Source organism: Bos grunniens, chromosome 11, assembly GCF_055505025.1.
Source record: "Bos grunniens cultivar Pamir isolate PY7600 chromosome 11, Bosgru_T2T1.0, whole genome shotgun sequence".
NCBI lineage: Eukaryota > Metazoa > Chordata > Mammalia > Artiodactyla > Bovidae > Bos > Bos grunniens.
This window is the reverse complement of record NC_141175.1, coordinates 104,666,278-104,691,551: the sequence shown is the minus strand read 5'-3', so window position 1 is coordinate 104,691,551 and position 25,274 is coordinate 104,666,278. Positions and strand designations below refer to the sequence as shown.

Here is a 25,274-nt window from a genome sequence, read left to right as displayed (position 1 = left end):
GCCAAACTGCCATCCACTGTACCAATTTTCATAAACAGGTAACAACGAACACAGTTAAGACAAGAGACAGCATGAAAAAGATATATATGGATATACATATACAAAACAAAGGATCAATGTCCAAAATACATAAGTGACTCCTATGAATCCAGGAAAAAATTTTTTTAATTTTAAAATTTAAGTTTGAACAAGGTCACAGAAGACAGGCATTCAACCTCACTGGCAATTAGCAATGAATGCAACATAAAACAACAGCACCTTGTAGTCTCAGACGGAGAAGGCGATGGCACCCCACTCCAGCGCTCTTGCCTGGAAAACCCCATGGATGGAGGAGCCTGGTGCGCTGCAGTCCATGGGGTTGCTGAGGGTCGGACAGGACTGAGCGACTTCACTTTCACTTTTTACTTTCATGCGTTGGAGAAGGAAATGGCAACCCACTCCAGTGTTCTTGCCTGGAGAATCCCAGGGACAGGGGAGCCCGGTGGGCTGCCGTCTCTGGGGTCGCACAGAGTCGGACACGACTGAAGCAACTTAGCAGCAGCAGTCTCTCAGACAGTTAACATGAATGGAATTATGGTATAGATGCAGGTGCGGGTCAGGTTTTCGGGAGGTGGGAGCTCAAATGCTGTCTGCAAGGCTCTGGGCGCCCCCTCAGTGCTCCTCAGATCTTCACTTGTCTCATCCCCACAGGGACCCCACCACAGTCACTCCTATCTGAGCGATGGAGACACGGGACACAGCAGGTACCGTGACTTGTACCGAGGTCGCCTGGCTAGAAAGCAGCTGTTCATGTGTCCCATATTCCATAGCTTCTTCTCATGCTTACATAGATTTATATTTTCAGATTTGGGTCTTAACTCCAAATTTATTTTTGTGCAGGGGATGAGGTAAGGCTGTAACTTTATTTTTTCTAAATGGATAGATGTTTCCACACGAGCTAATTTAGAATACGATCATCTGTCCAGGCGACAACCCTGGCAGCCCCCGCAAGCTGAATTCCCTCGCTTCGAGGGGTCAGAACGTGGCTCTGCCGGTCCTTCGGCCTCAGGCTCTCACCCTGCGGCTCGGGTGCTGTCCAGGCGGGGGCTGGGAGAGCTGTCCGAGTCCTCAGTGCGCTGCTGAGACAGGAGGCGGCGACTCAGCTGGCCAGCAGGTCCCGCAGGTCGCTGTTGCCAGGCAGCAGGTCGCAGGCGAGCCGGGACTTCCGGTCCCGCACAGCCTTCAGGGCTGGGCTGTGCTGCAGCAGGAGGGAGCAGATGTCCACGTGACCCTTCTCGGCAGCCTGCGGGGAGAGGAGCCCGATCAAAAGCTGAACCCCACTGCGCCCCGCTCTTTCTTGCTCTACGTCTGGGGCTCTTTAGGTCCTAAAACAGGTCTTGCTGGCTGGCTGAGCAGATTTCCCTTGACTCCGGCCAATGATGTGTGTGCAGGGCGGTGGGGCACCCTGGTGCTGCTCGGGCAGTCGGCTTGAGCTTTCCCTCCTGCGCCCTTTGCTCAGGGGCCATGCTTCTTTGCTGAAGCCTGCACATTAACGACAAGTACAGAGGACGTCCCTGGCATCCAGTGGTTAAGACTCTGCACTTACACTGCAGAGGGTGCAGGTTCAATCCCTGGTCCAGAAAAATTCCACGTGCCACAGGGATCTGGCAAGGAACCAAGATCCTACATGCCGCCAGGTGCAGCCAAAGAGGGGAAAAAAGAAAGAACAAGTACAGTGGACCACAGCCTCAGTGGTCCAGTGGCTGAGAATCTGCCTGCCAATGCAGGGGACACAGGCTTAATCCCTGGTCCAGGATATCCCACATGCCACAGGACAACTGAGCCCACATACCTAGAGCCACGCTCTGCAACGAGAAGCCTGTGCACCACACTAGAGTAGCCTCCACTCGCTACAACTAGAGAAAGCCCATACACAGCAACAAAGACCCAGCACACGCCAAAAATGATAAAATTAAAAAAAATAAAGAACAGCATCTATACAAACATGCGTATTGTGTAGAGGGGGCACCATGGGCACAAGAACATCAGACATGGCCCTTGTCCTGGGGAACTTTCAGATGAGCAGAGAGAAATAGGTCTACTACCCAGGTTTCTCCTCTTCCCTCTGAGATAAACAGTTCAGATGTTAATTCTAACCCACATCCTCCAAAAAAGAACAGAGTTAGGTGACTTACACAGATTATCTTACTCAACGTCTCCAATAACCATCAGAGGTAAGAAATACTATTGTTTCTATTTTATAGATGAAGAAACTGAGGCTTATAAAAATTGAGTAACTTGTCCAAGGTCACAGAGCTAGCGTAGCAGCCTGGGGAGTTCTAAGTCAGGTCTGTCTGACCCCAAAGTTCGAGCTCTCAATAGCTGTATCACTCACTCTATTCCCCGCTTCTTCCAACAGACAAGGGCTCCTGAAGGATATCAAATATTAGTACCCAACACCATCTCAAATTTGAATCTAAATCTTTACTAGGCATAAATATCTTGATGAGGACAGACCCAGGGTTCTGAATATTATTGCTTCAATTCAGGCAGGTGAGTTATGAGCAGTTGTGAGACGAATTCCAAGTAATTTTTAGCAAAAAAAAAAAAAAAAAACCAAGGTGCCAACATTTGCAGAAGGGAGGGAGGGAGGGAGGGAGGCTGGAAGGAAGGGCCGGGTGATTCAGATTCCTCACACATACTCGCTCTCTGAATTTCTCGAAAATGCTGCAAGCCGTGGGTGAAAGCAGCTGGTCTGTCCCCGGGAGTGTCCTGCCTGTCAACACTCATCGCGGGCGCTGTGGTGGTGAAACACTCGAGCAACACCGGTTCAGACCACTGGGAAATGAGCAATCTGCCTCTCCAACCGGCAAGGGTCTCCACACAAAAGGGCCCCCAGCTGGTCTCTCAGCATCTGAGCCTGGTGCTCTGGCTGCAAGAGGAAACAAGGCCAACTCCAGCCGCCCCAGTGAGAGAGGCAGAGATCATGGAGAGGGGGCTCCAAGAGGGAGGAGGCAGGAGGCAGGTGCAGGGTGCTCTGGGCATCCGGGTGGGGGAGCTGCCCTCCGCAAGGAAGAGGAAGGTCTCTGAGCGTGTGATGGTCCAGAAAGAACACACACAAGCCAGAGGGCAAAGGGAGAGGAGAGGCCTCCGGACAGCAGGAGCCGCTGCCTGTGGCTTGCAAGGGATACAGAAGTGGGTTCTAGAGACGGGAGACGGGGGCTTCCCTGGTGACTCAGTGGTAAACAATCTGCTGCCAACACAGGAGACACGGGTTCATCTGGGAAGATCCCAGATGCCGAGGAGCACCTAAGCCCGTGGACCATGACTGGAGCTATGGTCTGAAGCTGGGAGCGGCAACCACCGAAGCCTACATCTCTACAGCCTGTCTTCCAGAACTAGAGAAGCCACTGCAATGAGAAGCCGCTCACTACAATGAAGAGGAGCTCCTGCTTGCTGCAACTAGAGAAAAGCCCACACAGCACAGCCAAAAATAACCAAATAAATACAATTACTTAAAAGAAAAAGAAAGAAAGAAACTGAAGACAACAAGCGGGGCCTGAGCATAACAGGCAAGGGGACGGGAAGGAGCTCAGGACAAGCCAACAGGCAGGCAGGGGCCAACCCCAAAGGCCTGTTAACCAGCTTAAGGACTTGGTAGAAGCAAGCCTTCAGAAGATTCGAAGGCATAGTGTGGTCCGAACTGCGCTTTAAACCATGGCTCTGGGAGAAGATCAAGTGGGCTAAGAGAGGATCAGATTATACACACAGGCCTTACAGACGCATCAACTGCCTTTCAAAGATAAACAAGAAATTGGCAAAAGGGGACGCCCTAACACATGACTGACCAGAGACATATCAATACGTTTTCAGACAGTGATACAGTTAACTCACTGTGCACTGCTGGAGTTAAAACTGATCAGGGTTCATTATATAACATAACCGTCGGCATCATTTACATTTTGCTCCATTAGGTTCCTGTCCCAACGCTGTATATGCTATAAATGTAAAATTTTCAAAAATGATGCATCGAGAAATTTTGAGTGAAGAATTTTTTGGTGAATTTTATGAAGATACTTTCTCCAATCCTCCAAGTGACACATATGCTAGTGTCTAAGAAGATGCTAGTTCTCCAGAATAAAGCTCTGATTCAGACGATACGAATGTTAGACCAACAAAAAGACAGAATGCTCCTTTGCTTCTACAGCAGAGTGGACTGAAGACAACGTGTCACAAAAATCAGAAGCCTTTACAGGTGTGTCCAGTGGTAACTGCTGAATGTAATAACCCACAACGCGTGTGCTCAGTCACATCCGACTCTGTGCAACACCATGGACTGTGGGCCGCCAGGCTCCTCTGTCCACGGGATTTCCCAGACAAGAATACTGGCGTGGGTTGTCATTTTCTCCTCCAGGGGAATCTTCCCGATCCAGGACCAAACCCACATCTCTTGCCTTGGCAGACGAATTCTTGACCACTGCCCCACCTGGGAAGCCCAATAACTTGCAAAGTGTTGGTGAAATAACAGAATTAATTTTTGGCCAAAAGAAAAATCGCCAGCCACAGGTGTTAATTTCTGCAGAAAATCCCCTCAGTCAATAAAGTGACCCAGAAGACTGAGCTGCTGGGAAGGGGGGCGGGGAGCGAAATTTGTGTCCAGAGCAGGTATTCTGTGCTCCTCAAGCTGTTCACTGCGGGTACGTGTTTCTAGGCAGAAAACTTTTAATTAAATGATCACTCTGGTCACAGTGTGGAAAGTGGACTAGAAGGACAGGCAAGGGTAGGTACAAGTTTCAAAACCTACGTGAAAAAAGCATTGAGGATGCATCACTAAAAGAAAGAAAATGACACCTTATGTTTTGCACTAATTTACGTGCACAGGAAACTGGCTGGAAAATTATATGTTAATCCTCAAGTGATGATAGGCGAGCACTGAGATTACAAATGATTCCAATTTTCTACTTTACGCTTTGCTGTTCTCCCCATGTTTCCTGCCATGAACATGTTATACCTTTTTTATTTTTGGCTGTGCCGTGTGGCCTGTGAGGTCTTAGTTCTCTGACCAGGGATGGAACCTGGGCCCAAGCAGTGAGAGTGCCACGTCCTGAACACTGGACAGCCGGAGAGTTCCCATGTTCTAGGTTTTACCATGACAAGAGACAGGTTCTCGCGGCCTGTGAGACTTCTGAGCGGCCACGCACCTTGTGCAGACTGGTCATGCCGTCGGCGTCCACCAGCCTGGGGTTGGAGCCGTGCGAGAGCAGGAGCCGGGCAATGTCCGTGTGCCCGCAGTAGCTGGCGCGGTGCAGGGCGGTGGCTCCCCCGTGGGTCTGGGCGTCACACTTGGCCCCACTCTCCAGCAGGAACTGGCACACGGCGTAGTGCCCATTGCGGCTGGCGTAGTGCTGCGGTGAACAGAGCCGGGGTCAGGAGGCAGAACCCTGGGCGAGGGCCACAGCGGCGGCCGGAGCCCCCTCTGGCAGCTGGGTGACCAGGGCGAGCCTGCATGCCTAGCTTCAGATTCAGCCACTGGAAAGTGGGAATAATAACCATTCCTTTTAAAAATATGTTTGTTTATTTTGGGGTGTGTCAGGTCTTAGTCGCGGCATGCGGAATCTTTCCTTGAGGCACTCGGGCTCAGCAGTTCCCAGGAATGTGGGATCTTGGTTCCCCAATCAGGGGTAGTACCCGTGCTCCTGCATGGGAAGGTGAAATCTTAACCACTGGGTTGCTGGGGAGTCTCAGTAATTACCACTCCTATCTCACAGCATCATTATGAAAGTGAAGAGTGAAAGTGTTAGGCGCTCAGTTGTGTCTGACTCTTTGCGACCCTATGGACTGTAACCCAAGAGGCTCCTCTATCCATGGGATTTTCCAGGCAAGAATACTGGAGTGGGTTGCCATTCCCTTCTCCAAGGGATCTTCCCGACCCAGGGATGGAACACAGGTCTCTCACGTCTCCTGCATTGGCAGGTGGATTCTTTACCGTTATGAAAATGATGTTAAACAATCAGTGAAAAGCACCTCGGCTAATTAAAAAAAAACCAGGTTCATAAGATGCTTAAACAGAAACCCTGCTGGGAGAGAAGAAAGAGTGGGAGAAGACAGAAGGCAAACACCATCCCCGCCCAGAGAGCAGGAACCCAGAGCTGAGGCTCCTCCCCAACTCACTAGAGCCGTGTAGCCTGTGGAGTCAGGCTGGCTGGGGTCCACTGCCTTTTGGATTAAATACTTCACTCGGCCCAGGTCTCCGTTCAGGGCTGCTGACCAGATTCCTGCAGAGGCAGAACCCAAGCATTGAATGATGTTCACGGACTGGGGGCTTCTAGCACTTCCTTTACCTCTCGACCTCAGTCTTCTCATCTACCAAATGGGAATTCGTCTGCTCAACAAATGTGAACTGAGCACCTCCTCTGAGCTGTGCACTGAGGGGCGCTGGAGCAAGACAGACCAGGGGCGTGTCTAACCAGGACAGGAGACTGGCCAGACACAACTTCCCTTCTTCCCCACTTCAAACACACCAGTGTTGGATAAAGTACTATTTAAGATGCTTGAATATACAGTCACAACCGAACACTGTCAGGTGTCAGCCCCAAGTGAAAACCACAGGCAAAGTGGTGAGCAGGCATCTAATCTGTGGAATCCTCAGAGTCCTCGGAACCCTACACACATCTCAGGGGCTCTGGCTGGAAGGCCTGAGCAGAGTCGGGGTCAAAGGTGGCAGGCCGTGCGGGTGCTGGGGAACCAGACAGAGCAAGGCTCTGCGCACACAGCTGTGGGCACCATGGACAGTCTGGGGCAAAGGAGTTACCCCGCTTGACGCACACGTAAGGATGACACCTGCAGTGCCGACAAACAGCCCGGAACAGCGCAGCCCCCTGGTCTGAAGCTCCATACCCTCGGGGTGGGTGCAATACCCTGGAAGCAGACTCTGCCGCCCGGTCCCTCTCAGACCCCGGAGCGGGCCTGGGTGTCCCGGGGTCGCACCAGGTGGAGAGTCGGATCCCGCCGCACCACTGCGGAAAGTTACCGAAGCCAATGCCTGTTTCTCGACCTGCAGACGAGCCGGCGTTTCTATTGCCAAGCTCGCGCCAGGTCCCCGGCGGGCTCTCATTACGCGGGAGCTGCGAGCCCACAGCCGGCCCGCGCTCCGACCAGACCCGCTCCCACCCCCACCCCGGCCGCTTCCCTCCAGGGATCCCGGTTCACGGCCACCTCCTTGGCCCCGGGGGCCTGCGGACGCCGGAAGGCGCCGGGCCGGCAGAGCCGCGCGCCCCCTCACCCCTCTCGAAGTCCATCTCGTCCAGCGTCTGCTGCACGCCGGGCGCCGCGCTGGGGTGGGAGCAGCAGGGGCCATCCGCGCAGGGCCGCGGCGCCGCCATGTCGCTCTCAGCGCCCGCCCACCGGCTGCCGGGCGCGGGCACCGCCACGGGCCAGCCTGGGCGCGGTCTCGGCGTACCGCCCGGTCTGACCATTCGGCGTCCGCACGAACCACGGGGCCGACCAATCAAGCGTCTGAGTCTGGGCCCGGGAGCCAATCGCGACGGCAGGGCGGGACCTGCGGCGCTGTGCCGCGCCGGCCCGAAGCGGCCACGAGAGGGCATCCCAGGCTAAGCGGAGGCCCGGGCGCGCCCGCTGAGACGCAGGACCGACGCTTGGGGAGGGCAGCCGGCCTTGTATGTGCCCCCCCTCCAGGTTCTCCTGGTCCCACCGGGATCCCCAGGGTCAGGGGTCACCAGGCGGGCCCCAAGGCCCTTCCCCACCTATTTCCCCCACCATCTCGGGCTCAGATTGATGGGTCCTTACGGCCGCGCAGTGACCAGTTGAAAGGCCAAGACCCCCTCCTTCCTCTTCTGCCCACTTCCTTCTGCTGCCCACTTCTTGGAACGCCATGGGAGGCAGATGGTCAGAACTTGTATTGGCTCCTGAAACCACCTTCAAGTAGGCCCGGGGTAGCGGCTCGGGGGGCAGGGAAAAGAAACTGGAACCGTCACCCCGCAGTGGACACCTAATTTACTGAATCAACTTCCTTCGGCTGTGGGTTACTGACCGTGCAGGAAGCTAGCTGCTCAAATCAGCACATGTCAGGCCTCTGTTACAGCAGGACACCGCAGCAGCTTGTTCCAGCCGCAGCAGGCCCCTCAGACCGGTCAAGGGTACAGAGGACTCTTCATTTCCACTGCCTGTGTGTGGGCGTGAATTATAGAAGCCAGGCTAGGTCCTGGTTTTCTTAAAAATATCTTGGCCCTGGACAGGCTCCTTCCTATAGCAAAGGGGCTTGGTGCCTACCTGTGGCAGTGGAGGAAGTCCCACACTGCATGGTTATCTGAAACATTCAAGACTAACATTCCTGGAGGGAAAGGCTGCAAGTAATCATTCTCCTCTTAAAGTGGCGGGGAGCCCCATCCTCACATGAGCCAGTCCACACAAGTTTAAGCTGCTTCTAGGACGTTCCTCTCCACAGCCCCCACTCCCGTTTTCCCTTCCCAGAGTGCTGGGAAGCCAGCCCCCTCCCCCTCTACTGCTTCTCTCCCCCAAGCCCCGACTTCTCCCTTTGGCCAGAAGCCACGGTTGGCTCCCCAGAGGCTGTGGCCCTGGTCTGGTTCCCAGCCGACCCACCACTGTGGGAAAACACTGGAGCCTGGCCTCTGGACCCCGCTCTAGAGGGGCACAAGCAGGAGGGGGGCCGCTGAAGGGCGGACTGAATGAGGCTGGTCCAGCCCCACTCAGCCCATAGGGAGCCTCCCTCTTGGCATCCAGGTTTCAGCCCAAGTGTCTTATCTCCATGACAAGAACGGTTTCATTTTCTCCATTTTATTTGTCAATATAAAAATACTCAAATATTTACAACAAATAAATACGCGGGGACACAATAAGTTACACTGCTGGGAGCCCTCCTCCTAGGGCTGGGAGAGGATATGCCAGATCCACAGCATGTCCACCCCTCTCGCCTCCCACCCCCTCCCCCCCACACACAACCTTTCCCAGCCCTGCCAGGGAGGACAAGTATAAAATACCACTGAACCCCAGGGCCAAGTGGGAGGCCCCTCCCAACCCTTCCCCCCAAACACACAGGAGGCTGCATCTCCCTCCCCCCCACCCTGAAAACATTCGTAGCCCTGGGAGCAGGACCAGGCCCCACCCCAGAGCCCTGACTCCCCCAAAGGGGCACAGCACCCTGCCCAACCCACCCCCATATGTACACGGCTGCCCCCTACTGGGGACAGGTGGGGGCAGGAGAGGCAAAGTGCTGCGTCCCCTTCCCCTTCATAGCTCCAATGACCCACCAGGAGGACCCCAGGTCAAGGGAAGACTTGACAGAAACAGGAAGACTGCGTCTCACACACGCGCACACACACACACGCACACGTGTGTACGTACATATGCGCACACATCTGCATTCACACACATACGTACACAAACACACCCACATCTGCAACTTCTGCCTTGAAAAGTTTTGGCTGTTGGGGTCCCACGCGTCTGTGATCCACAGCCTCACAGAGGAGGAAGGTGCCCTCTGCAAGGCTGGTGCCCTGGTAAGCCACACCAAGTGGCAGTGCCCGTGCTGGCAGAGCAGGTCCTCATGGCCGGGCGGTGCCGGGCAGAGCAGGTTGCCCACGCCATGTCCCTGAGGTAGCTGGTGCCTGTGCAAAACGTAGGGAGCCATGCCTCCCAGGCTGCCGCCCGAGGGCCCCTCATACTGAGGACTCCTCGGGGTTGGAGTCCGGCAGCGGCTGGCGCTGCTGCAGTTTACGCCTCAGTTCGTCGGCAAGCTCGGGCAGAGGATGCCCGAGGCCGCCGCGGTCCTCCCCTCCCAGCTGGAGACGCACGTAGCCATTGGCATTGGAGTTCCGGCCACCTCCCAGGTGGAGCCGTGTCGGAGAAGGCAGGGGCTGGCCGGGGATGCCGGGGGGCGGTGAGGGGGGCCCACCGCCGGGCTGGCACCGGGCGTGGCCAGGCACGATCTTGAGAGAGCCATCTGAGTAGTAGTAGCCCACAGGGTCCCAGAGCTTCTCGTCTGTCTCAGGGCCAGGCCGGAAGGGGGTGCTGGTGGGCTCCTTGGGCAGCTCCAGCGGGTACACCAGGGTCCTCTCGGCCGCCTTGGCACCTTTCTCCAGCTCCTCGCGCAGCCGCCGGCGCAGGGACAGAACCAGCAGCAGCAGCACCAGGCACACGGCGCCCAGGGCCACCACAGCCAGCCACACCAGCCCCAGGTTCTCCAGCGGGGCCCGGGCCTCCAGCGTCACCGATGGGCCCGCCACCACCGCCACGAGGTAGCCCTCGGCAGCCAGCCGGGCCCCCTGCTCCTCCGAGAAGCAGTGGTAGGCGCCGGCGTGGCGGGGTTGGGCAGCCATCACCACCAGGGCCTGCAGCCGGGCATCGTAGAGGAAGGAGCCAGGCTGCTCCGCGGGCAGGTCACGGCCCCCGAAGGTCCAGCGGGCGTGGGCGAGGTTGGAGGAGAGACGGCAGGGCAGCACCAGGTCTGTGCCTGCCACCACCGTGATGTTTTTGGGTGTGAGCCTGACTGTAGCGGCAGAGAAAATGAGAGTCAGTGGGTGCAAGACGCCCAGGCCAAGGGGGGACAATGACACCCCGGTTCTGGTCCCCCGAGGCCCGTACACCCTACAAGGAGGACTAAGACAACAGCTCACCTTTCTTACTGCCCCGGAAATTACAGATGCTTGAGGTATCCGAGACCGTCACGTGCTGGATCAGCAGGGACCTGGTGGGGGGAGAGGGATCCATCAGCGTCCCAGGTCCTGCCACCCTCCTCTCCCCGCTGGTCCCCGCACACGCAGAAGCCCCCCTCACCCGGAGTGACCGCCCACGGCCACGCAGCGGCTGCTGTTGGCGTTCCAGGCACAGTAGGGGTCCCGGGCGAGCACACAGTCGGCACAGGAGCGGTACTTCATGCAGTCGGCTGGGGGCAGCTGCACCAGCTGGGAGCGGGAGCCCGCGAAGAGCAGCTTCTGCCAGAGAAGCACAGGAGGGAGACTGAGCCAGGTCCGGACACGGCCCGGGCGGGGGCTCGGATGACTGCCAGGGCGCCGGGGCCCAAAGCAGGAAGTGGGCTGTGCTCGCGTCCCAAAGCGGGAAATCTGAGGGCTGGGAAGGCACGGAGGGCTTACTATAAGCCAGGAGCAATCCTAAGCCCCTTACAGCCGTGACCTTGTTAGAAACAAACAGCAGACCTGGGAGGCTGAGAAGTATCCTTGTGCCTGCTCACTCACACCCATGTATACACATTCTCACACTCACACAAACCCACTCACACACACTCACAGTCCCCCCACACACAAGCGCACACACATACTCTTACACTCACACACACTCACTCTCACATACACTCTCTCTCTCTCTCTCACACACACACACGCACGGCTCCAGAATAGTATAAATAGCGCAGGAAGTTCAGTTTCCGCAGATCCCGTCAGCCTCACAATAGCACCAGCAAAGCATAAGGCATTTTCCTCTGTTTCAATGGAGATCGCCAATCTGTGTGTTTCTGCAACTACAGGCTTTCTTTCTGCCATGGTTCCACGTTCTGGGGAACAACCCGAGCCTCCAGAGTTGGGAAAAGCCAAGCATGTGAAAGTGCCACAGACACGCGGGAAGAGAGTGGATGGGGGAGGGAAGCTTCGAGTGGCACTTCAGGGAACTGCTGACTACGCTGGGGGCCGGGGCTGGCAGGCAAGGAGGCATCACGCGGGCGTCAGGAGCCACAGTGGCACAAGGCCGGGCGGGTGGCGGCACAGTCCCCTCAAGGGGCCCAAAAACAGCTGACAAGCGCCGTCAGGACCAGGCTGTATAGAAGATAGGGCGCCCGCAGAGTGCAGATTCCACGAGCGTTCTCGCTTCCCTCTCGGGCATCTCCCCGCCCCTGGACTGGCCAGGCACACGACTGGGGGCCATGCGGGGACACGGTGGGTGGGGCCTGATGGCTACCTTGCTCCGGGACAGGACCAGGCTCTCCACAGGCTCCTGGTCAAACAGCTGCAGCTCCTCAATCAGGTGAACCCAGGGCCCCAGGCTCACGGCCTTGAGCAGCCAGCCGTCTCCTGCAGGGGTTGGGGGGAACAGGTGTCAAGAAAAGGGCAGGAGGGTCCCGGGGTGGGGCTGTCTCTGGATCTCCCTGCTTCGGGCACACAGGCCTTCGCCTAGCCCTCAGCTGCCACGCCCGTACCCACCTGTGCCGATGAACAGCACGGTGTAGGTGGCCCCATCGAGCCCCGTGACGCGGTCCGCCACCAGGTGGGTGAGGTTGGCGTTCTTCTTCACCAGCAGGGGGCGGCCCCAGCGAGGCCGCACCTGCTCCTCCATCAGCGGGTGCTTCTTGATGAAGTTGAGGATGTTGTCGGGCAGCTCCAGGGAGCTGGTGTAGCCGTGGCGCCGGTGCCAGTTGTTGATGCACTGGGGGGGGTGGGCAGGGTTTGGGGGGCAGCTGTCAGCCCAGAGGGCAAGGCACCAGAGCGGAGAACGTGCGCGCATCCCCGCCTGGGACAACTCACCGAGCCGGGCCGCGGGCTAGGGACAGGGTCAGTGTAGCGGCCCCACTTCTGGGCCTGCTCGTGGTACTCCTTGTAGGGCCCCTCGAACACCTTCTGGATCTCCTCCAACTGGTACTCGCACACTGCTGACAGGTCCATGTCGCCCCTGTCACAGCAAGGGAGGGACCCCAAGGGTCAGAGCTGGGGTGCCCACAGCTCAGGGCGTGCAGCAGAAAGGGAGGGCCCACAGGCACAAGAAGGCCATGGCCACGTGTGATGTGGTGGCAGCTCAAAGCACCACTGGGGGCACCTCTCACGGAGGGGTGGTGAAAAGGGCGGGAACCCAACATCATCCTGGACCCCCAGGACCTCCCCCAGAGGCCTGCCCCATCAACCATCCCTAACCCACAGACCCGCTCCTCCCCACCCCCAAGGGCTCCTAGCGAACTCACCACCGCGCCCGAAAAACCCCGAAGAAGGTGGTGTTGTGCCAGGAGGCATCCTGGAGCGTGTGTAGCGCCTGCAGCCGGTTGAAGTAGAGCTGCCAGTCGGGCGCGGAGCACACCAGCCGTGCCTTCAGAAACGTGGTCCACTTCCTCTGCAGCGTCCGCGCGCCCCCCACGTCGCCCTGGCAAACAGCAAGGGGACGCCACGGCCGGTCAGCCCTGCTGGGCTGCCGGGCACACAGGGCGCCCGCCCCGGCGGTCTGTACCTTGCAGACGCGGGCCACGCGGGCCACCACCTGCTCGGCGTAGCAGTCGTACTCCACAGCACGCTCGCTGAAGAAGAAGTACACTTTGTCGTCGTCCCCCGTGTAGCTGCCCACGCTCTCCGGGACGTAGGCGGAGCCCACGAAGTGAGGCTCTGGGGGGAAGGGGGGGGGTGTGTCAGCCCAGACATCGGGCCCTCCAGGTGCCTCCCACACCCAGCTGGCTTCTCAGGTCTCACCGTTGAGCCAGAAGGCCAGGTACTCGGTCTTCATGGCGTGATGGGGCCCCATGTTCCGCAGGATGACTGGCTCCGTGCCCAGGAAATTGTTGAGCGTGGCCGAGTACAGCTCACCGTCTACAGGAGACACGGGGTCAGCCCATGCAGAGGCGAGGTGCAGACACTCAGGCCACGTGGTCCCAGAGTGGGAACAAGTCCTGGGCACCCCCAACCTGCAATGCGACAGCCACTCACCCACAAGGAGGCCGGTGTGGCCCTTGGCCGGGTCATAGGGGCACTTGCCCTTGCCATCCTCAAACTCACTCCGCTCCAAGGTGAAGGTGAGCATGTCCTAGGGGTGGGGACAAGGCCGTGAGAATGCAACAGGGACAGGCCTGGGGGCTGGGGGAGAGGAGCAGCACTCACAATGTAGGTGCACTTGGGCTGGAAGGCATAGGTACCGCACACGTACAGGTGGGATGTGTTATATGGCTGCAGGAAGCGGATGAAATTGAAACACTCCGTCTGGGGACAGAGAGGCATCTGTTAGTCTGAGTGCCTGGAACACAGGGACCCCAGGACCCAGACCAGCACTGGGACGGAGCAGAAAGAGCGTGCATCATGCACCCCCCGCCCGCCAGCAGGTCCCAGAGAGCCGACCTGGTTACTCTTCCCTTTCTGGATACACTCAGCCTTCTTTTCCACTGGCGCCTCCCATGAGATCTGAGGACAGGGAGGGAACGCGTCAGCATCGCTGCAGGTACACACCAAGCATGTGTCATCAGCGCGGCTCGTGGCAGCAACATGGGGACTCCAAGTGAGAAGACACTGTCCCCACTCTCTGGGAGCTTATTCCAGAGAGGACCAGGGCCCCCGCTCCCCCAGCGCAGCGGTCCCAGCGAGTGCTGCAGACTCGTGAGCGAAGCGACATGCTCACCGGGGAGGATGGGGTGGGGGCGGCCAAGCCCAGGGGACAGCCTGTCCAAGCGAAGCCCCCAGGTCCTTCCTCTCTCACCCCCATGTGCCTCCCGCTCCCCCACCTCTCACCACTCCCTGCAGCTCCAGAGCCTCCACACTGAAGGCAAACAGGGCCTCCCGGGCCCCGACGTACAGGAGCCCCGTCTGCTCAGTCAGGGTCAGCGTCAGGAAGTCCTGGATGCCCGTCTGGGAGAAGCGCCGCACCACCGTGGCCAGCTCTGCAGGAACAAGGCCGGAGTGACCAGGGCTGGGGTGAGTGGACCTTCCCGGGACTCCAGGCATCCCCTCTCCCCCAGAATTAGCCCTCCTCTGACCAGTGTGGTCACCGCACATTAGAGCCAGCACCCCACAAGCAAATGCCAGCCAAGCTCCTCTGACCAGCAATAAAGGGCATTTTCTGAATAGGCTTTTGACTCTGACAGCTCCACCCAGGCCTCCCTGGCTTTCCCCACCCAGGGAGGCAAATCTGGGCTGGAGAGGAGGAAGGAAGGATATCTCAGCCACAGCTTCCGGCCAGAGGAAACCATCAGACTGATGGCTCTCACTCTCAGGGTCAGTAGCCACCTCCCCATCCCGCCCCCACTTCCTTCTCTGCTCTGTTGCCCACTGCCCCCACCAGGGTCCAGCCTTGCCCTGGCTCCTGATCCAGCTGGGCAGGATGGACGGAAGTTGAGAGCGTTCCTTGTCTTAGAGAACCCTTCCCTCCAGTGGGTCCCAAATGCAGGCTGCTAGGGGTACGAGCAGAGCCGGCCATGGGATGTGGAGACGGAATCGGGCTGGGAGACCAGGGATAGTGCTGCAGCCTGGGGCTGGGGAGACCTGCTGCCATCCGTCGAGCAGGGTGCCACGACATTCATGTAGCCACAGGATTCCCACGTCAACCCCCAAAACAGCTGCTGGACTGTCCTCAGGGTCCCCCTAAACCACCCTTAGTGTTTGGAGCCAACGATGGGCCCAGACACAGACCGGCAAGGGAGGGCTTCGTTAGCACCGAGGAGCCTGTGGGAGGTGAGCTCATCCCAGGTCCCCAGAGCGCACGGATGATACAAACACCTGACATCACCTCTGCATCCAGGTGTGTGTGCACAGAAGGGCTGTCAGGCCCACTGACCCCCTCCCCCACAGGAGCATGTGCACACACACACCCCACCCAGGGCCATCAGATGGCACGCGTATCAGGTCAGCAGAAGGGGGAGTCTATCATATCAGGGTTGCTAAGGGGGCTCCTGGGGGCACAGAGCTTGAAGACTTGGGAGTGGGCAGTAACACCCTTTGCTTCGTGCTTATCTCGGCTCAGGTTTCTCTCTTTAGGCTCTCAGTGCTAGGGATAATTCCAGAAGTGAGATGTGGGGAGAGAGGTGAAGAATGATCACTCTTGGATAACAAGGCAGCCAGGTCCTAAGCGTAAGGAGGGCCACCCCGGATCCTGGCCTAGACAACCAGTTCTGGGTTCCTAGAGTCACTCATATTTCTTAGAAAGCTGTGTCACGTACATGAGGGCCTTGAGCCCAACTGCAGAATGAAGCCAGACGTTCCAGAAGGCAATTACTTAGCACCCATCTTCCCCCAGCAGTCCCTCCTGGCCTTCTGCTCCCCAGCCTTCAGACACTCACCCCCAGAAGATACCGTCTTCCGGGGTACCAGGTTCCACCACACCTCAGCCCCAAGGCCCAGGCCCCACAGCTCCAGTACCAGCAGCCAGACGGCCCAGTGTGGGGCCATGGCACACGCCCGGGCGCCGAGCTCCAGGCCAGCTGCCCTGCTGGGGGAAAGAAAGGGTCAGAATCATAGCCAGAGAAAACAGACCGGAAGGGGGCCCACACAAGCCGTGCCAGGAGGCACTGACAGAACAGAGGATCTGATCGGGCCTCCCAGGGCTCCCCCCACTGCCCCAGCCCTGGGAGCCACGACCTAGTGTCCTCCCGCACCTGGCCTCCCTCCCCACAGCTTCCAAAGGACCGTGGGGTCTCCCCGAGGGAGCGGGGAGAGCTGAGTCAGCTGTAAGAGTGGACACTCAAAGGTCCTCCGGCCCTCCCCCACTTCTCGACAGGAAGTTGTTTAAGAAAATAAAGAGAGGACCCTCCTCCTCCCCCACTCGGGCCTGACAGATTGGAAGGACTTCTTAAAATAACCTCTGCGATCAGGACCTGGCCCTACTGGGGCTCCAGTCAGCCCAAAGGGGATGAACCTGTAAGTGGGGCAGGCGGTAGGAAAGGCCCCCGAGAGGACTCGGTGCATCAGGCCTGCGGGGGTCGCGGTCCAGCCTCTCCCCTCCCCCAGCGCAGACAATAGCCGGGCAGAGCCCAAAACCCCGTTCCACATCACAGGGCTGAAGTGGGGCCGGGAGCTGGGCCCCCTGCTTCCCGAGGCCCCTTTGTTGCCCAAGAAGGCAGGCAGGAAGTGGAATGGGATGGGCGTGGAAAGGACCGGGGCTTCATCCTGTTCCACGCACAGCCTCCTAGGAGACACCAGCCCTCGGGCTGAGGGGCCGCGGGACAGATCTCTGGTCTCATCAGGGATCTTTCCTGCGGCGCTTTCAGGCGGGTGCAGGGGCAAGTAAGGACCTGGTGGGGAGCGTCGGGGGGTTCCTCCTGAACCGCGGGGGCGCCCGGAGCAGGGCCAGCGCCTGCTGCGCTCTCCCGGGGTCTGATGAGCCTTCCCAACTCAGGGATCGCGCCGGGACCCCGGCCGGGGCAGGCCATCTGGATTAATTTCCACTGCTTCGGCCCTCCAGGGCACAGAGACACAGAAGCTGAGGATCTGTTCACCCCAAAGCAAAGGGTCCAGTTGGGACCCCGTCCTGGGTTCCCCCTCGATTCTCCCCTCCCCCAGCTCCGGGGATTTGAATGCAAACAAAGCGGAGGCTCTGGGAGCGTGGCGGAGCCCGACTGACGGACGCCCCCTGTCGGCCCAGTTCCCCAGCGCGGGAAGGGCGGCGGGGGGCGGAAGGGGGGCGGGGATGCGTTCACCCCCCAACCCGTCCCCAACACACTCCCAGCCTTCCCTCGGTTCCTTACCCCAGGCCCAGGCCGGACCCCGCAGCGCGCTCCGAGGCTCTGCCGGCACTACTCCTCCCTGGGCGGCGGAAACGGGCAGCCCCGGGGGGTGGAGGTGTGTAGAGGGGTGCGGGGTCCCGGCGGCGCGACCCCCACCCACCCTTGCCCACCCCGAGCGGCGGGCTGCGGACGGCGCCCCAGCAGCTGCAGGGCGAGCGCTCCAGCGGGGACTGGGCGGCGCGGCTCCGGAGCCTGGCTTTCCAGGACAGCCCGCCTCCCCAGCGGAGCGGGCGCGCGGCCGGGGGCCGCGGCAGGGAAATCCGATCTCACAACATCGGCCTCCGTCCAAGCCCGCCCCAAACTTTCCGTCGGGGGTGGGGGAGCCGGGGGCAGTTCGGGGGCCTGGAAAAGATCGCGGGCGTGGACCGGATAGTACGAGGGACCCCCCCCCCCCGGCACCCTGAGCCCCATTCCCCATGGCCAGTCCGTGCCTCCGGACCCTGGGGCTGCGGGCGACGCTAGCCCCGCTCGCGAGCCCCCGCGAAGCAGCCCGCGGGGGGCGCAGGGAGGCGCTCGGGCGGACAGCTGTCCTCGCCGCCGCCCTTCCCTGCGCCCCCAGACCCTGTCCCTCGCGCGTGCGGCGTCCCCTGCTCGAGTCTGGGGACAAAGCGGCGGCCCCGGAGAGCCCCTTGGCTCTGGCTCCGTGCAACCCCGGCCTCACTCACCTCTTCTTCGCTGCTTGAATCTCTGGGCGCCGCCCTCGCGTTCGGCTCCGACCACGGTCCGCCTCTTCCCGCGCGCCGCCGCCCGCCCGCCCGCGCGCGCCTGCCCGCCCTGCTCCGCTGCCCCTCTGCCACCGCCCCTCGGCCCGGCTCGGCTCGGCGCCCCTGGGCTCGGGCTCCCCGCGCCACCGCGGCGGGCGCCGGCTCTTTCTCCGCCGCTGCCGAGGCTCTCCGCCACCTCCCCCCTGACGTCAGGCGGGGTGGGGGCTGTCGTCGGAGGCCGGGGGCGGGACGCGAAGGCCCGCCCCGGAGGGGGCTGCGACCCGCACGCCTCCCTGTTCCCTGCCTGGGGGCTCGGACCCCCGCCCTTCCCGGTGCCAGGCCGCCCCGCGCCCAGCAGCAGAGATCTGCGCCACCGCGCCGGGAGGTGGGGCGGGGGAGGAACATCGGGCCCTAGCAAGGCGGGTGTCGGACTCACCCGGTTTTTCCGAAGTGTCCCCCAAAGCCAACCGTGCTGGCTGGGCAGCCCGGTTCGGGAAGGGGTCTAAAAGGCTCCCCACGCTATGGTTACTGGAAAGAAGGCGGGCGGGCCACCTCCTGGAGAGTATCCCAGGCTTCTCTTTGGGGCGCACCAGAGTGGTCTTTTGGTCCCCGATTCTGTTTCCTTTAACTCCCACTGACCCCTGCGATCAGACCGGAACGGGCCTCACCAGCCAGGAAGACGGACACCCCCCCCCCCCGCCCCCGCCTCAAATCTCCCGAGACCTTGTGTCTCTTGTTTCTCGAGCTCCAGAAGGGACCCGCTCAGCGACCCCCTAGTCCTGATCCGGGTGAAACCACCCTCGACTCCAGTTGCGCTGAGCTTACCCTCAGGAAATGACTCCTCCTGGTGCCGCTAGAAGGCTGAATAACAAGTGACATGAGCCCTGACGTTCAGATGAAAGGGACTGAAGGGAGCCACGCTGGAGAAGGACTCGAGCCTCCGCCCACAGCCGCTCCTAGAAGTATCTTGTAGCTCTGGCCTCCTGGGTGGTGCTGGGCTGTCCTCCTTGTCAGCTAGTTAGTCCTCTGAACTGGGCAGGTGAACAGAGGAACCCCAGGGAGGCCACCCCACTGGGACCTGGAGACAGGTGCCACCTCCTGGTCAGGGACAAAGGGCAGAGGTGAAGAGACTGGCAGCCCAGTGGCTTGGGTGGTAACTTTAAGCATGGTGCAGCCCTGGAGGGGAGGGACCCTTTAGGGCCTTGTCAGCAGATCTGGATTATAAATCAGTCCCGACAGGAGCTTTTGTTCTGGGTTAAAACTTGGCATCAGAAAAAGTGGAGACCAGAAGAGTAGTGGAGATAATTGGGAAAAGCAGCCCAGTTTGGATTCAGTAACAATTGGGTCTTTGCTGGTATACATAAAGGCCCCTTCTCCTGCACTGGCCACAGCCACATCTCCCAGCTCCTTTGCACCAGAAAAAGAGAAAAAAAAAAAAAAATGCTGAGGCCTTGGAGATACTGGAGATAGGGGGTGAGCCAGTGAATCAGCAGGGGTGGGCAGGGAAGGCTCTGTTCTAGTTGACAGGGCGGGAGATGTGTGACCCCCTTGTCCCAGTTAGACCCTGCTTCCTTAATTTAAGGGCAGGTAAATCCATAGGCAGGTACGCTCACATTTGGGTCTGTGCTTTAGACTTTGGAACCTGCCTTCACTCTGTCCTCATGACCACCCTTTACAAAGTAGGTACTGCTTCTCTCATTTTATAGATCAGAGGAGTGGCAGAAAGGCATAGCCTGCCCAAAGTCACACTGATAACTAGCAAGGTCAGAATGTTAAATCAGGCTTTATGACTCCTGATCCCATCTCTCCACTAAGTTATGGGATATCCTAATGTTTAGGCCACGGACACTTCGTTTTCTGCTGTCTTTCCTCACCTCTAGGTGTGAGGATTACCAGGCCAAGACCTGAGCTCTTGGCCCCACTTGCAAGACTGGCCCCAGTGGAAACTCTCTGAAGGGGTTTGGTTTCACTGGCAGGGACGTCTTCTGTAGCTCAAGGCGGGCTTCTTGGTTCCTTATCACAGAGCTGTTCCCTTTCAAACGCTCCTTGTGTGCTCCCCTTTTCTACCTTGCTCATTTCCTGCTAGATTCTCTTCCTTTCCAGTGCTCGCCTTTTCCGTGGGTGGGTGGGCAGGGGATAAAGTTTCCTGCATGACTGTTTGCTCGTGATTCATACTTTAAAATGAGGGTTTCCCTGGTGGCTCAGATGGTACAGAATCCGCCTGCCAATGCAGGAGATACGGGTTGGATCTCTGGGTCAGGGAGATCCCCTGGAGGAGGGCATGGCAACCCACTCCAGTATTCTTGCCTGAGAAATCCCATGGACAGAGGAGGCTGGCAGGCTACAGTCCATGGGGTCGTGCAGAGTCAGACTGAAGTGCAAAGTTGTACTTCAGTGCAACTAAGTGACTGATCACACTCTTATGGAAGGGGCCCAGCATTCATACCTTAGGCCTTGACAGTCCCTCTTACTTACCCCATTTGTTTAACTGCTTGTGGCCAAGAAAAGGCAGATGTGCTAAATGCCGCGCCCCCCTCCCCCTCGGCCGCCAGGTTCCCTAAGGACCTACTGGCAGCTCATGCTGGTCCCTAGAGACAGATCTGGGAGTCTTATCTAGATAGCTAGGCCCCCCTTGTCCCCATGTCTTGGTCACCCGCCATGGTGCCCGTTCCTTTTAACTCCAGCTCGCCAGAGGCTGCCTTTTGCCAGGAGCGGGGCCCAGGGTTCACGGTAGGGTTCTCTAGTCCACACTGCTTGGCCAACTTCCAAGGCAGTCAGGAGCTGCAGTCAACCCACAGCGGGGAAATGAAACAGCCTGGGTCAGCCACCCTTCAGGGATCTGGGGGCCTGGGGACCGAGGTGAGTGGGGACAGAGGAAAAGGACTTCCTCCCTCCACTTCCTCCTGAAGGAGGGTTATCAAAGCTGTCCACCTGGGAAGCTCTTCCCTTCCAGCCCCTCCCTGCCACCATCACCGAAGGAAGCAGGAAAGCATCCGTCATCACAGCCCCGGATGCTGCGTTTCCAGTGGCCTCCATCAGGATATCCCCCAGCCTTTTCCCAGGCGCTCAGGGATCTGGAAAGGGTGAGTGGTGAAGTTGCCAGCATCACTGTGAATTTCTGGCCTCAAGGAGGCTGACTCTTTCACTGGTCCTGGACTGATTTTAGAAGATCTGGTCAGCTCCAAGCCAGTTCCAGAGAGGGCCCATTACACGTCCCGAGGGATACCACACGCCCTTGGGTGACCTGAGTGCACACCTCTGCTCAGGTTACAGTGGGGCCTCTGGAGGGCCTGAGCTGGCACCCACACCTCCTCCCTCCTTGGTGTCTGTTTCTCTCTCGGGGGTGAGTGTGCTTGAGGGGAGGGGGCGGTGCACAAGAGCCCGGCCTGGAGAGGACGGGGTCCTGAGCTGGACACTCGAGCCCTCTCTCTGAGCCTAGCAGGGGCGGCTTCGAGAATTTGGAAAAATCCCCACTTCAGTTTCTTAGGCCTCCCTTGGCAGCGAGAACAAAGAAGGGAAATTTCAAAGGTGATTTCCAGGTTTCCAGAGCAAACTGAATAGCCGAGCACTAACCGTCAGGATGTGCAGTGTCAGGAGCCGGGGCCGCCCTGAAGGGGGCTGAGGAGGTGGCTTCCCGCAGCCGCCACTCTGTTATCAGAGGATCTCAGGCCTACCTGATGCTCCTGGGGCCTCAGCAGCGCCCTGGCTGAGGGGGCCTGTGACATGGCCAGGAAAAGAAACCAGAACTCCCAGGCAAGCTGCCTGCGCCTCCAAGCCTCCCTGGCAGAGAGCTTCTCCACCTCTCACCTGGCAAAGGCAGGGAGACAACCTGCATGGTGCCTGGCGCCCTGCTGTGAGCTCATGCCCTTTGAATTATAGATGCCCCTGACTCCCAGCAGCTCCCCAGGTGATGCAGTGGTAAAGAACACACCTGCCAATGCAGGAGATGCAAGAGACATGGGCTCGATCCCTGGGTCGGGAAGATCCCCTGGAATAGGGAATGGCAACCCACTCCAGTATTCTTGCCTGGAGACTCCCATGGACAGAGGAGCCTGGTGAGCTAGTCCATAGGGTCGGAGTCCGACACACCTGAGTGACTGAGCCCACACACCGGCTCACAGCATTCTGGGGACCCAGTGAGGACCTCCAACAAGCCCAGGGAGTGATGGGCTGCCCTTCCGGTCTGCAAACTGAGGCACTTGGCCTGGAAGGGCCTTTATTTTGGGGGAGTCTCTCTCCTCCTTAACCAGTCTTAACTTGGCATGACAGAACAGAGGAGAGGGACAAATAAACAGAGACAGTCACAAGCACAGCCATGGTGAATGCGGGCAGACGCTAGGGGCTGAGCTGGATCATGGGCACGGGCCCAGTGCACAGGGCTACTTCCTCTTCAACTCCTGTGGCCCCTGCAAAACCCTTTCCAACCTAGAAAGGCTGAGGAAGGGCCAGAGACTAGCAATGGATTCTCAGGGCAGAGAGAGAAAGTGATACCCAGAGAAAGTGATACCCATGGATATCCTGGGGGTGCCGAAGGATACCTGCTCTCAAAGGGAGCAGGTCGAAGACATCTAGCGCCCCTTTAGGGATCAGGGCCCACAAAACCTGATCTTGGGTAAGGCCAAGAGAAAACAAAAAGTATTGGGAACTAACCAACCCCGCTCCCAACACCTAAGTCTGGGAGTTGATTTCAGAGCTCAACAATAAACCGAATTAAGGGTAATTACAGCCCTCATCTACCATTTCACCCCATGGCTCTTCCCCAGTGGCAGCAGGGGGGTGGTTTCAGACTGGTCCAAACGGATGTTCCCCACCCCTGCTCCCAGGGTTTCTGACAGCTTTCAGGCCATAGCCAAGACTATTCATAAACCCTGAAGGTTTAATAAACAGTCCTCTGCTGCAGGGGGCAGGGCAGGGCCTGAGACCCAGTCACACAACTGGCCCCGGGTGAGAATTCTGCAAAGCACAAGCGGAGAAATCAGGAAACTGGACGCTGGGCACAGGCCCTCAGTAAAGGATCGGAGGAACTCTTCTAAACCACTGATGCTGAGACTTTAGTGTGCAGAAAGAACCCTCACATAAACAACACAGGGAGAAGTGGAGGAGGGTGGGGAGGATGGTGGCTGGGGGCTTGGGAGGCCCAGGGAAACCAGAGTTTTGGAGACGATGGTCTTGGGGAGCAGAGACAATGGGGAAGGGATGGAGACGTGCAAGGCAGAACCCTTGCCCAGCGGGCCTCAGGGCAGCGGGGGAGGCAGGCGCTCGCTTCGGCTGGTTGGTCTTCCCCTGGCCTCCATCCTCCATGACTCGTTACCTAGGCCGTGTTCAGTTCTTGCGAGCCAGAAGCACCAGGCCACCCTTGCCCTGCTCCATTAGACACCTTCCCAGAGGCTGAAGTACTGGGCCTGCGGCAAAGAGAAAAACATGGTGTGATGGCCTGGGCCCGTGGGGCCCACGGACCTGATGTTCCCTGACTCTCCATTGCCCCTTGAACATCCACCAAGGCTTCCTCCTGCCACTCGCTAAGCCCCAGGGCTCCGGGGGCTCCTGTGCAGGTGAGAATGCGGCAGGTCAACAGGCCGCCCGGCCACAGCTCTGCCTTGTTTCCCTCTACTGCCAGCTCGCAGGCCCAGGCGGTATGAGGGGAAGCTGGGGCCTGGCCCTGGCTCGGCCAGGCCGCCAATCATGTTTCCTTCTTCTCCTGACAAGCACACCGCTTCCCACCAGAGACCAGTGTGATCTAGTCCCTCAGGGGTGGAGGGTGAGGCTTGCTCTCCAGCTTTCTCAGAGACTTGTGCAATCTGAGACCCAAGCCACAGCTTGTGGCTGATGTGTCAGCCCCAAGTCAGAGGTTACGGGCCGCTGGGGGGTGGGGCACGGAGGGGAAGGAGAGCTGGGGGTTCAGGGGCAGTGGGAGGGGAGTTGGAGACAGAGTTCTTAGGAGACCCAGCTCATCTCTATCAGGGGCTGGGGGTGGGACGGCTGCTTATTGGCAGAACCGACAAGAGGCCAGAAGCCAGGCTGCCAGAGGGGCTGGACCGTGCTTAATTCTGCAGGCGTGCAAGTCAGGCTGGCTTGGTGCCTTGGTCTTGATATTTGCAAGCCACAGCCTGCGTGATGGAGCAAGCTGTTTAACCTCTCAGTGACTCTTCGCTAGCTTGACCATCTGTAAAATGGGATCGCAACAATACCTGCCTCATGGAGGGGGGCGGTTATGTGGATTTATGTAGAAGAGGATCTTTGTTCAATAAATACTAGCTATGAATATTATCACAAATCAATCCTAAAGGAAATCAACCCTGAATATTAATTGGAAGGACTGATGCTGAAGCTGAAGCTCCAATACTTTGGCCACCTGATGTGAAGAGCTGACTCACTGGAAAAGACCCTGATGCTGGGAAAGATTGAGGGCAGAAGGAGAAGGGGGCGACAGGATGAGATGGTTGGATGGCATCACTGACTCAATGGACACGAGTTTGAGCAAACTCTCGGAGATAGTGAAGGGTGGGAGCGCCTGGGTTGCTGCAGCCCATGGGGTCACATGCAAAGAGTTTGACACGACTGAGTGACTGAACAATTATCACTCCGAGAGTCTGAAAAATCAGGAGCGCAGGATCACTGCTACAAAAATTAGGAGGGACCAGAGCTGCTAAGAGTCGGGCCCGACTGAGCAACTTTACTTTCACTTTTCCCTTTCATGCATTGGAGAAGGAAATGGCAGCCCACTCCAGTGTTCTTGCCTGGAGAATCCCAGGGACGGGGGAGCCTGGTGGGCCACCGTCTCTGGGGTCGCACAGAGTCGGACACGACTGAAGTGACTTAGCAGCAGCAGCAGCAGAGCCGCCTGGGTGTGTTCCTCCCAGCAGAGTGGGAGGCCAACCTCAAGCCTGCAGGACAGCTGGGCAGAGGGTGGACAGCTGGTGCCTCTGGTGTCCCTTCCTGGCACCGCTCTCGACAAACCGGCCCTCTGGTCTAGGCGCCTCCCTCTCTCTGGGGTGAAGTTTCTCTTTGCCTTTCCCCAGGAGTCAGCTTGTCTGTGTCCCCCTCACTGCACCCTGCCTGCCCTGGGCACTTGCCCCTTGGTAAGAAGGACGACGGTCCACCAGGGATGCATCTCCCCCACCCCCACTGCCCTCTCCCATCTC

General features: G+C 58.7%; 3 protein-coding genes across 24 annotated transcripts in view; all 3 read right to left on the bottom strand.

Moving 5' to 3' along the window:
- Nucleotides 1–147: 147 nt before the first annotated feature.
- On the bottom strand, nt 148–7,388 carry ANKRD39 (ankyrin repeat domain 39). 5 transcript variants are annotated; one of them, XM_086328150.1, is made up of 4 exons: nt 7,195–7,388; nt 6,151–6,254; nt 5,181–5,384; nt 148–1,282 (listed from the first exon to the last, which is right to left on the bottom strand). In XM_086328150.1, exons 1-4 carry the CDS (start codon nt 7,334–7,336, stop codon nt 1,139–1,141), a joined length of 594 nt encoding a protein of 197 aa, XP_086184276.1. In that variant the 5' UTR covers nt 7,337–7,388; the 3' UTR covers nt 148–1,138. The 5 variants fall into 5 exon arrangements, with proteins under 5 accessions (XP_086184276.1, XP_086184275.1, XP_086184274.1 ...); XM_086328149.1 differs by having other exon boundaries at nt 148–1,521; nt 7,262–7,388; XM_086328148.1 differs by having other exon boundaries at nt 7,262–7,388.
- Nucleotides 7,389–8,777: 1,389 nt separating this feature from the next.
- Nucleotides 8,778–19,096, bottom strand: SEMA4C (semaphorin 4C). 8 transcript variants are annotated; one of them, XM_086328118.1, is made up of 15 exons: nt 18,958–19,096; nt 15,986–16,131; nt 14,442–14,590; nt 14,055–14,117; nt 13,821–13,919; nt 13,650–13,746; nt 13,416–13,532; nt 13,180–13,331; nt 12,920–13,095; nt 12,489–12,633; nt 12,168–12,390; nt 11,926–12,038; nt 10,792–10,949; nt 10,632–10,702; nt 8,778–10,504 (listed from the first exon to the last, which is right to left on the bottom strand). In XM_086328118.1, exons 2-15 carry the CDS (start codon nt 16,092–16,094, stop codon nt 9,675–9,677), a joined length of 2,502 nt encoding a protein of 833 aa, XP_086184244.1. In that variant the 5' UTR covers nt 16,095–16,131; nt 18,958–19,096; the 3' UTR covers nt 8,778–9,674. The 8 variants fall into 8 exon arrangements, with proteins under 8 accessions (XP_086184244.1, XP_086184246.1, XP_086184247.1 ...); XM_086328120.1 differs by having other exon boundaries at nt 15,986–16,134; nt 18,958–19,084; XM_086328121.1 differs by lacking the exon at nt 18,958–19,096 and adding an exon at nt 18,569–18,763.
- Nucleotides 19,097–23,162: 4,066 nt separating this feature from the next.
- Nucleotides 23,163–25,274, bottom strand: part of FAM178B (family with sequence similarity 178 member B) — a 115,285-nt gene continuing 113,173 nt past the window's right edge. For all 11 annotated transcript variants that reach the window (XM_086328132.1, XM_086328133.1, XM_086328134.1 and 8 more), the window contains one exon: nt 23,163–23,534. In XM_086328132.1, the coding sequence (XP_086184258.1) occupies nt 23,502–23,534 (33 nt within the window). In that variant the 3' untranslated portion in view covers nt 23,163–23,501. The remainder of the gene's footprint in view (nt 23,535–25,274) is intronic.

What these genes read in the sequence shown, in the direction of transcription:
- SEMA4C (XM_086328122.1), bottom strand. Translation starts at nt 16,694, where the DNA reads ATGTGGAACGGGGTTTTGGGCTCTGCCCGGCTATTGTCTGCGCTGGGG. An exon ending in ACCGCCTGCCCCACTTACAG is followed by an intron (nt 16,132 to 16,560) that starts GTTCATCCCCTT and finishes TTCCCCCAGCAG; the next exon opens with GGCAGCTGGCCTGGAGCTCG. An exon ending in AGCCCAAGTGCACCTACATT is followed by an intron (nt 13,747 to 13,820) that starts GTGAGTGCTGCT and finishes CCCCACCCCTAG; the next exon opens with GACATGCTCACCTTCACCTT.
- ANKRD39 (XM_086328150.1), bottom strand. Translation starts at nt 7,336, where the DNA reads ATGGCCCCTGCTGCTCCCACCCCAGCGCGGCGCCCGGCGTGCAGCAGA. An exon ending in AGGCCCCCGGGGCCAAGGAG is followed by an intron (nt 6,255 to 7,194) that starts GTGGCCGTGAAC and finishes CTGCCTCTGCAG; the next exon opens with GAATCTGGTCAGCAGCCCTG. An exon ending in CCACAGGCTACACGGCTCTA is followed by an intron (nt 5,385 to 6,150) that starts GTGAGTTGGGGA and finishes TGTTCACCGCAG; the next exon opens with CACTACGCCAGCCGCAATGG.